The sequence below is a fragment of the Engystomops pustulosus genome, chromosome 7 (genome assembly GCF_040894005.1).
Source record: "Engystomops pustulosus chromosome 7, aEngPut4.maternal, whole genome shotgun sequence".
Classification (NCBI taxonomy): domain Eukaryota; kingdom Metazoa; phylum Chordata; class Amphibia; order Anura; family Leptodactylidae; genus Engystomops; species Engystomops pustulosus.
The window spans coordinates 177,446,116-177,456,713 of NC_092417.1; the positions used below are offsets into that span (position 1 = coordinate 177,446,116).

The following is a 10,598-nucleotide window of genomic DNA, read 5'->3' on the forward strand; positions in this document are numbered from 1 at the left end:
CAGGAATATAACTACTATAATACTGGCCCCTATGTACAGGAATATAACTACTATAATACTGCCCCCTATGTACAGGAATATAACTACTATAATACTGCCCCCTATGTACAAGAATATAACTACTATAATACTGCCCCCTATGTACAAGAATATAACTACTATAATACTGCCCCCTATGTACAAGAATATAACTACTATAATACTGCCCCCTATATACACGAATATAACTACTATAATACTGCCCCCTATGTACAAGAATATAACTACTATAATACTGCCCCCTATGTACAAGAATATAACTACTATAATACTGCCCCCTATGTACAGGAATATAACTACTATAATACTGCGAATTTTTCAGTTTTGCACCGATTTTCCCTGAATTGCCCCGGGTTATTGGCGCACGCGATCGGATTGTGGTGCATCGGCGCCGGCATGCACGCAACGAAAAACCCGACGGACTCGGAGAAACTGCCGCATTTAAAAAAAAAGTGTCGCTGGACACACGCTTACCTGCACTCGGCTCGGCTTGGTGAAGTCGCAGTGCATTTCGATGAAGTTCAGCGCCGCAGCGACACCTGGTGGATGTCGGAGGAACTACCTTAATGAATCGCCGGAAGACCCGAATCCTCCGCACAGAACGCGCCACTAGATCGCGAATGTACCGGGTAAGTAAATCTGCCCCATTTTGTCTTGACCCCCAGTTTTTCATTGTGTGTTTCCCCAGTGTCACAATTTTGTTGTTTTAAATTCACAAAGAGAATACAGTATTTCATTAACGGAATCTTTATTGAAAAGGAAATCATAGACAAGTACATGCGCATTTCAAAACTTATGTCAGTTTTTTTTTTTGTATTTTTTTAGATGTTTTTTGTGAAACTTTTTTACTTTTACAAAATATCGTCCACAATTTAAAATGACCATAAAATACACCTCAAGAGATTAACCATAAAATATTGCAAGTAAAATAAAATATTACTCAAAAAACCTATCACTGCCCTGACGTGATCATCTCTAGTAGCAGAAACCAACATTATTCAATACTTAGAAATGTATTTACTACAATTTTAAAAAATGTTAATAAAATGTTTTTAAAAAATTCACATTACAAAGCTCAGAGGTGTGAGCCCAAAGGGTTAGAGGTAACAGGTGGGCCTGGACTTAGGGCCCTGAGGAGCTCAAGGGCCTCTATGGTATCAATACACCAGTACAGATGGCAGATGGGCCCTTCTTACAAATATCGGGGCCCAGGAACTTACAGTTAAGCTTCTACTAACACCTGAACCCTTAAAGGAACGCTCCAGGAAAACCCCATTCACTGTGTTGTGCCCAGTCCATAAACTGACAGGAGAAGCAAGAAATCATAGATATGACTTCCATGACTTTCTATATCCTTATATCAATGGGGGTCATTTACTAAGGGCCCGATTCGCGTTTTCCCGACGTGTTACCCGAATATTTCAGATTTGCGCCGATTTCCCCTGAATTGCCCCGGGATTTTGGCGCACGCGATCGGATTGTGGCGCATCGGCGGAAAAACCGCCGCATTTAAAAAAAAAAAATCTGTCGCGGAGCTTGCACTTGTCACTCAGCCCGGCTCGGTGTATCCCAGTGCGTTCCGATGCTCTTCAGCGCAGCAGCGCCACCTGGTGGACGTCGGAGGAACTACTTTAATAAATCCCGGCCAGACCCAAATCCACCGCAGAGAACGCGCCGCTGGATCGCGAATGGACCGGGTAAGTAAATGAGTCCCAGTGTCTCCCCTGGAGTGTTCCTTTAAAGCCATTAAAAAGTAAAAAAAAAAAAAATACTACAAAATCCGTAAACAGTAAAAAATTCTAGTCTCCTATAGTAAAAAAAAGAACCTGAGGCAGATGTGTTGATAAAAAGTAACAATTTAAAGAACGATCCAAAATGATCAATACAAACAAGAAACTTTGAGAACTTTGAGATGTCCTTCACCACCGACTATAAAAGGCCACCGGGTCTCGACAGACAAAGTTCTTTGGTGTCACCAAAAAGGAATTTTAAAAAACGTTTCGTGCAAGAAAAAATGAGGTAGAAGAAAGGAGAGTGACGTGTCTCCAACGTTGCAACCTCAGAAAGCCAACACTACGTGTGGAGCATCGGCCAACTGGGCCTGAGGGAATGGAGACGTTATGGCTTATCGTAGTATTACGCCTTACAGTCTATGGACAAGACTATTTTGTGTCTCATTTTAGCAGTAGGGTAAAGACCAACATGAGATGGAGCTCGTAACATCTGTTTGGTAGAACAAGAACCATAACGAGGTAAGAGCTAAACTCATATGTAAGGAAGATGTAGACCCTCAAGAGATGGAACTTATATTTTCCGTAAGGTAGATGTAGACCCTTAGGAGATGGAGATCATATCATCTGTAGGGTAAAGGTAGACCCTTACGAGACAGAGCTTATACTTTGTGTAAGGTAGATGTAGACCCTAAGGAGATGGAGATCATATCATCTGTAGAGTAGATGTAAAGTCTTAGGAGATGGAGCTTATATTTTTCGGTAGAGTAGATGTAGACTCTTAGGAGATGGAGATCTGATTATCTGTAGGGTAGATGTAAAGTCTTAGGAGATGGAGCTTATATTTTTCGGTAGAGTAGATGTAGACTCTTAGGAGATGGAGATCTGATTATCTGTAGGGTAGATGTAAAGTCTTAGGAGATGGAGCTTATATATTTTGAAGCGTAGATGAAGACCCTAAGGAGATGGAGATCATATGATCTGTAGGGTAGATGTAAAGTCTTAGGAGATGGAGCTTATATTTTCGGTAGAGTAGATGAAGACCCTTAGGAGATGGAGATCATATGATCTGTAGGGTAGATGTAAAGTCTTAGGAGATGGAGCTTATATATTTGGGAGGGTAGATGCAGATCCTTAGGAGATGGAGGATTTTTATCATCTGTAGAGTAGATGTAAAGTCTGAGGAGATGGAGCTTATATTTTCGGTAGAGTAGATGTAGACCCAAAAGAGATAGAGCTCATATAATCTGTAAGGTAAAACTCAACAAGGAACAAGGAACCTAGCGAGGAGATGGAGGATTTTATCATCTGTAGAGTAGATGTAGACCCTTAGGAGATGGAGCTTATATTTTCGGTAGGGTAGATGTAGACCCTTAGGAGATGGAGATCTGATTATCTGTAGGGTAGATGTAAAGTCTTAGGAGATGGAGCTTATATTTTCGGTATGGTAGATGAAGACCCTAAGGAGATGGAGATCATATGATCTGTAGGGTAGATGTAGACCCGAAAGAGATAGAGCTCATATAATCTGTAAGGTAAAACTCAACAAGGAACAAGGAACCTAGCGAGGAGATGGAGGATTTTATCATCTGTAGGGTAGATGTAGACCCTTAGGAGATGGAGATCATATCATCTGAAGGGTAGATGTAGACCCTTAGAAGGTGGAGCTTATATTTTTGGTAGAGTAGATGAAGACCCTTAGGAGATGGAGGATTTTATCATCTGTAGAGTAGATGAAGACCCTAAGGAGATGGAGATCATATCATCTGTAGGGTAGATTTAAAGTCTTAAGAGATGGAGCTTATATATTTTGAAGCGTAGATGAAGACCCTTAGGAGATGGAGGATTTTTATCATCTGTACGGTAGATGTAAAGTCTTAGGAGATGGAGCTTATATTTTCGGTAGAGTAGATGAAGACCTTTAGGAGATGGAGATCATATGATCTGTAGGGTAGATGTAAAGTCTTAGGAGATGGAGCTTATATATTTTGAAGCGTAGATGAAGAACCTTAGGAGATGGAGGATTTTTATCATCTGTAGGGTAGATGTAGACCCGAAAGAGATAGAGCTCAAATAATCTGTACGGTAAAACTCGACAAGGAACTGGAGCTCACATCATCCATAAGATAGATCTAGACCCTCATGAGACAGAGCACATCACATCCGTAGAGTAAAACTAGACCTCCATTTACAGGGTAAAAAGTGACTCTAAGTAGACAACAGTTCAGATCATCTGTAGGGTTGAACTAGATCTGCATGGGACAGGTCTCTTATTGTACGTAGAGAAGAACTAGACCTACAAGAAATCAAGCTCACACCCTCCTTAGGGTCTCAACAGAGTCTAAGAAGATGGAGCTCGCTTCATAAGTAGGGTAGAAATAAACCCTTAGGAAAAGAAGTTCCTAAGATCCGCAGGGTAGAACTTGACCCATAGAAGATGCGAATTACTTTGATAACATAGACCCTTATTAGATGGAGGTTACAAAAACATCAGTGTGCCGACTAAAATAACGATTGGCACCCACATCAATGACCAAGACACAAAGTCAGATGGAGTCACCTGGAGGTTGCAATGTTAAGTTGTGACTATCTGCAATGTTGCCCAGGTCCAAAATTCAAAGTGACCATGTACAAGCATGAGGTAAGCAGAGCAGTGTTATACGTACATGTGCAAAGGATATTAGGGAAAATATTGTGTGCCAGGCCATCTTGGTCCATGTATGGTCCATAGACCATGGACCATAGCTATCCCCCTTCGAGACAATCTCTCTTATGGAGGTTAAACTTCTTTGAATGCTTGGTTAGATAATATGACATCAGGAAAAATATGCCACAGGTTCTATATAAAACTGGATGCCCAAGGTAAAGGTTGGTCCCACAGAAGACTGTGTCGACCATAACGGATTCATAAAACACATGTTTGCATGATCCCTTGAGTGTAGTATCGATCAGACATGTCCTTCAACACCAAGGGGCAACTAAGCTCCATGTAACCCAAGTCACATTCACTGCTCATCTCCCATTATATCTTTATAGGATCTGATACATAGCTCCAAATTCCCTGCACAGACAAAGCATTAAACAATACAATTCTGACTATTTGCAGTCACCACTAGGGGGAGCTTTGGTTTTCAATATATAAACAGCCTGCATTAAGCTTCAGAGTTCCCCTAGTGGTGGCTGCAGTTAGTAAGAGCTGTATCGTTAATGCTTATGAGTAGGGAATTTTGAGCTCTGTTTAAGAATATGGTTTGGACATTGGTGGACATTTAAGACCTCAGGATAGATTTCTCAACTCAAAGAATAGGGTGACCATATAAGAACATCTATTCATAAAAAAACCTATTGCTACAAAAAAAAGTCATAATAAAATCACTTAGGAGAACCATCAATTCTAAACATCTAAAACTTCTCAGTCTTTAACGGAACACCAGCTGCAAAGATGTAGCTGCATTTTAATAATATTTGTAGAAAACATGACACGTCTCATCATTTTTCAATCTTCTCACAACCTTGGAAGATCCTCACTATCTTCATCATATTGCTCACGGTGAACCTTCTCCGTTCAACAACTTGAAGAACCTTGGAGAATAAGCTCATTACACCTTGGCACAAGCAACAAGGAGCTTAGATGTCTCCTCAGACTAGCCTTTGGACAACAAGTTGGCCTACATAAAGAAAGCCATAGTAGAACTTTCTAGAAACAATGTAGAGTTCAGAATTCCATTAACTCTAAAGAATCTACTGGACACTCTGCTCCTTCCTCTTGCTCTTGAGAGGGATCTATGTCTACGGTGAAGCCCTGGTTCTTTAGAGTGATATGGGCATTCATAAATTTCTGAAGATACTTAGAGGTGTAAAGCCAATGATGCTTCAAGACATCTTCCATTTCATAGGTTTTTGACTGCCTGGCGTTCATCTTTCGGAAGCGCCTGAACAGTTTATTACCAGACTCATTGCCTTCACTGGCCCAAGCTCCAATAGAACCATCACGTTCAATGATCTCTGGGACATGGGCTAAGGTTTTGTGGAAGTAGTTGGTGATCTTTCCCTCATACCTATACTTGAACTTGGTGGACAAGAGCTCGGCAAATCTCTGAGAGTGGTAACTGTACTGGCAGAGCAACTCTGGGCACTCTTTAGCTGGGCAGGAAGAACGCCACACTGGTTTCATTCTGAGGTACAAGTCCATAAGTTCTTTGAGAGCCACCTGCCTCTCCTCAGAATGTATCAGCTCACAAACGGCCTCAACCGTTTCCTTGCTCATGAGCTTCCTAGCAAAGTTACCATTCATTCTCATGATAGGTTTTAGATTCATCCTCTTCCGGAGGTGTTTGTCGAGTATCGCTTGCCATTTCTTCCGCTCTTCGGTGGGGGCTTTGGCATTTTTGTAGACCTCACCGATTTCCAGCTGGAATATTCGATAAAACTCTGCAGCATTTCCAATGTCACAGTGCAAAGCGTCGATGGATGGGAGGGTTTCAATAAATGGCTTTGCAGAAACTCCCTTGACTCTGTCGCGGAGCTCATCAACTGATTCGTGGTAGGGATTGGCTCTCCATGTTTCATACCGTTGTAGGTTCTCAGTGTGGCTTCTGGTAATGGAATGGAACACCAAGTTTTGAGAAGCTTCTAGACGGGTGGCATCACAAAGAGTACAGATAAAGACAGAACCCGAGGCTTCAAGTCCTTCTACTTCACGCACTAACTTTTCATCATACCCTGTACCCCGGAAAATGAATTTGAAGCTTCTAAGTATTCCACCAATTTCCAACATGAGTTCACTGGATTTCATGGATTCTCTTTCGGCAATCAGAGGACCCAGGATCGCCGTCAGAGTTTCATGGTCTGATTCATCGGCTAACATTAGGCAGACAGGTTTGCAGCAAAGTTCAGAATTGGGTTTGACTTCTTCAAAAATTCTTACCGAACCCTTGTCACTATTGGGAACACTTATGTTCATGATGGTGAAGGAGAAGCGCACAGCCTTCTCTGGAACTGGTGGACCACAGCCATGCTTCTCGCTTACATCTCCCATTCCATCACATGACTCTTTAATGACCACCGTAAATGGACCTGACAGATATTCTTCTAGATCTTTGGATTTTAAGCCATTGAGAATATCTTCCTCCATGTCCTTCAAAGCTGAAACCAGAGCAGAATCATATCGAAACCTCTTGGAGATAGCATCAACGGGATATTCATCCACAGTGCGATTCAGTCCTGACAGGCCATCAATAATACCAACATCTGTGCTGGTGGACACATTCTTCAATGGTGGTTTCCACTCAAAAGGATGATATCCCGGTAGGAGAGCTTTCTCTGCGTTTCTAAGTGCATGCAAAGGTTGGAAGATCTGACGACCAGTTGTGGCTTTGACCGTCCTGTACATTTTGTGGTATTGGCTACAGCTCAGGAATGTGTTGACACGTATGGCCAGACAGACAGCCGGGTGCAGGCCTGCTCCTCTACCTTCCATGATGGCTTCCAGCTCATCAGCCTGTCGGTGTTCATTTCTTGCTCTTAAGGCCAGGAGAAATAGAGTCAAACAAACCGATTTTACATCTCCTCCCTCCTCTTTATCAGCAAAAGCCTTCACTGCCATCTTGAGCTCTCTAAGACGGTGTTTTTGAGCTCTCCTTGTCAATGACAGTAGATGTTGCCTGGGTCTTCCTCCTTTGTTGACGTGAGCAAAGGCCGCTTTACCTTTGATTTCTTGATGCTTGGAGATATGTTGAGAGTATTTTCCAAGCAAGATTTCCTCATCACATCCGGTCACTGTGCACTTTAAGACCAAGGAGTTTAAAATGTTAAAAAAGGACTTCACGGGAGTGGTAAGGTCTGTCGGAAAGCAAGTGTGTCTGCAAGATGGGCAGTAACAACCCATCATCTTGAAGTACTTGAGGATGCAAATCCTACAGAACAAATGTTTGCATAAGGTTTGCACCGGGTCGGATAGTATATGTTCGCACACCTGGCACGTTACGGACTTGGTAAAATCGGAAGGGTAGTCAACCACCAGCAGATTGGAGTCAAGATGGATCTGTTTACAGTGGTTCTTGATTTGATTCAGGGCCCTATTCTTCTTCCACAGGGGCGAGATGTTACTATTTTTCATTTTCTTTCCATGCTCCACATTGATTTTCTTCTTTTTGGTAAGAGGATTTTGGAGCATTGTAGCCTTTCTCTTACCCCAGTTTCTGGAGGAATTGCAAACGTCACATGTAGACGAGTGAGGCTTCCACTCCACCGCGTTGTTACGGGGGAAGTAAACCTCACTGAAGGAATTGCTGAATTTTTGATGCATGATGCTCCAGCAGTTGTGGCAAAAACGAGTTGGATGGATTGAGTCCAGATCTCCTCTCACATCGATCTTGAAGACCTTGGAGATGAGTTCTGGCCAGGAAGTGGCTTTCTTCTCCTTCCGTCGTAGGACTTCTTGGGTCTCGTTGTCGACTGGTCCGTGTACAGGGTAGTTTCTGTTCTGTTGATCCATTTTGAAAGACACCCCACAGATACGGCATAAGTTTTGCAAAATTGATGAGTGGGCATCATCTTCCAGTGTCTTCTGGTTGGCATCACTATTGTCGGAGATGGTTGCCTCCAGATCTTTACAAATTGAAGAAGAATCTTGGTTATGATCATCCAAACTCTCATCGGAATACGGAGATTTTTCCTGAGAGCTGGAACAAGACACCCCACTGTCATCGCTCTGCTCTTGTGACGGAGTCCTCTCCAGTGACTTCACTCTGAACAACTTAAACTTCCATTCAGAGAACTTGGTATATGGCGGTTTTATATCAATTGCCACTGGGTTTTCTGGAGAGCAGACCAACGGCAATTCCATCTCTGCAAAAACCGAAAAATATAAAACGTTTATATATTAAGATCATTTCCTTAAACCGATTGGACATTTAGTAGAATTATTTAAATTATTCCCAGACTCCACCCCCCAGGCCACACCCATTAAAGAGTAAAACAGTCTACGAAGGTGCACCTCAATGAGAAAAGTAGCAAATCTGTGATAAAAGCAACAAAACAAGCAAAAGTCCAATATGGATGCATTATAGATCATTCTAGATTCAATTAAATCAAATGATAAATTATAGATACATATATGAAAATAAACATATGTAGGTACACATATGATAGAAAGAGAATGGATATAGATATATAATGGAGATAGATATTAGATAGATAGGAAATAGATAGATAGATACAGAGAGAAAGTCCAGGCAGCACACTGCGGAGAAAATGGTGATGGGTGCAAGCTGGCTTGAAAAAGGCTCCTTGGAGCCGAAACGTTGCTACCACTTGACATGGAATAAAGAAGGACCACTTTTTACACCGAATCTCATGCCTGGAGTGCTGCTTATTTTCCAATAACTTTAGATAGATAGATAGATAGATAGATAGATAGATAGATAGGAGATAGATAGATAGATAGATAGATAGGAGATAGATAGATAGGAGATAGATAGATAGATAGATAGATAGATAGATAGATAGATAGATAGGAGATATATAGGAGATAGATAGATAGATAGATAGATAGGAGATAGATAGATAGGAGATAGAAGATAGATAGATAGATAGATAGATAGATAGATAGATAGGAGATAGAAGATAGATAGATAGATAGATAGATAGATAGATAGATAGATAGATAGATAGATAGATAGGAGATATATAGGAGATAGATAGATAGATAGATAGATAGATAGATAGATAGATAGATAGATAGATAGATAGGAGATAGATAGATAGGAGATAGAAGATAGATAGATAGATAGATAGATAGATAGATAGATAGATAGATAGATAGATAGATAGATAGGAGATAGATAGATAGGAGATAGATAGATAGATAGATAGATAGATAGATAGATAGATAGATAGGAGATAGATAGATATGAGATAGATATGAGATAGATAGATAGATAGATAGATAGGAGATAGATAGATAGATAGATAGATAGATAGGAGATATATAGGAGATAGATAGATAGATAGATAGATAGATAGATAGATAGGAGATAGATAGATAGATAGATAGATAGATAGGAGATAGATAGATAGATAGATAGATAGATAGATAGATAGATAGATAGATACATAGATAGATAGGAGATAGATAAGAGATAATAAGATAGATAGTAAGATAGATTAGAGATACATTTAGGTAGATACATATGTTATAGAAAGATAATAGAGAGAGATACATGATTAAGATAGATGATAGAGATGAAGAATTGCAGGACGTGAAGAACCCTCATATCTCTGCTGCATGACTATCACTACATGTTCCCCATGTCCATTTTAAACGGTTATGTAGTAATATTGTATCACATGACATTGTATTATATTATATAATAACCCCCTGATAGTTGTATTAGCTACAGCTCATTATGATTCTTCATGTTTAATTATAAGATTTAGGGTCGGATTCACACTGGGGTTATATTTTTACATCGCATCAGCGCTTCAGTGACTTGTACAGACGGGTTTTCTCTTCCTGTCTTCAGTGATTGTCACTAATACCTTGCTGAGCCTTTCTCTCCTGTGCTTTTACACACTTTTTTTTTTTGAGCCTGTGATATTTTGTTCACCGACTACATTGGATAAGTGGAAAAAAAACGAAAGAGCCCCGAAATCAGGTGTACAAGCTGTGATTAAGTCGCAATTCCTGGTGCAGTGCCGTGAATTGTGACTTTTTGGCCAATTCACCGGTTCGGCTGGGAGGGGGGGGGGGTGGCAGTGTGCCGGCGTGGGGGCTGCTGCCCTGAGCACTGCCTATGGCCTGCACCCGATCAGGCACAGACTATGGCG

General features: G+C 41.0%; 1 protein-coding gene across 1 annotated transcript; it reads right to left on the bottom strand.

The window, feature by feature from the left end:
- Positions 1-824: 824 nt before the first annotated feature.
- RAG1 (recombination activating 1) lies at positions 825-8,616 on the bottom strand. Its single transcript, XM_072119037.1, has one exon. It carries the CDS (start codon positions 8,614-8,616, stop codon positions 5,485-5,487), a length of 3,132 nt encoding a protein of 1,043 aa, XP_071975138.1. The 3' UTR covers positions 825-5,484.
- Positions 8,617-10,598: the final 1,982 nt, after the last annotated feature.

What these genes read in the sequence shown, in the direction of transcription:
- RAG1 (XM_072119037.1), bottom strand. Translation starts at nt 8,616, where the DNA reads ATGGAATTGCCGTTGGTCTGCTCTCCAGAAAACCCAGTGGCAATTGAT.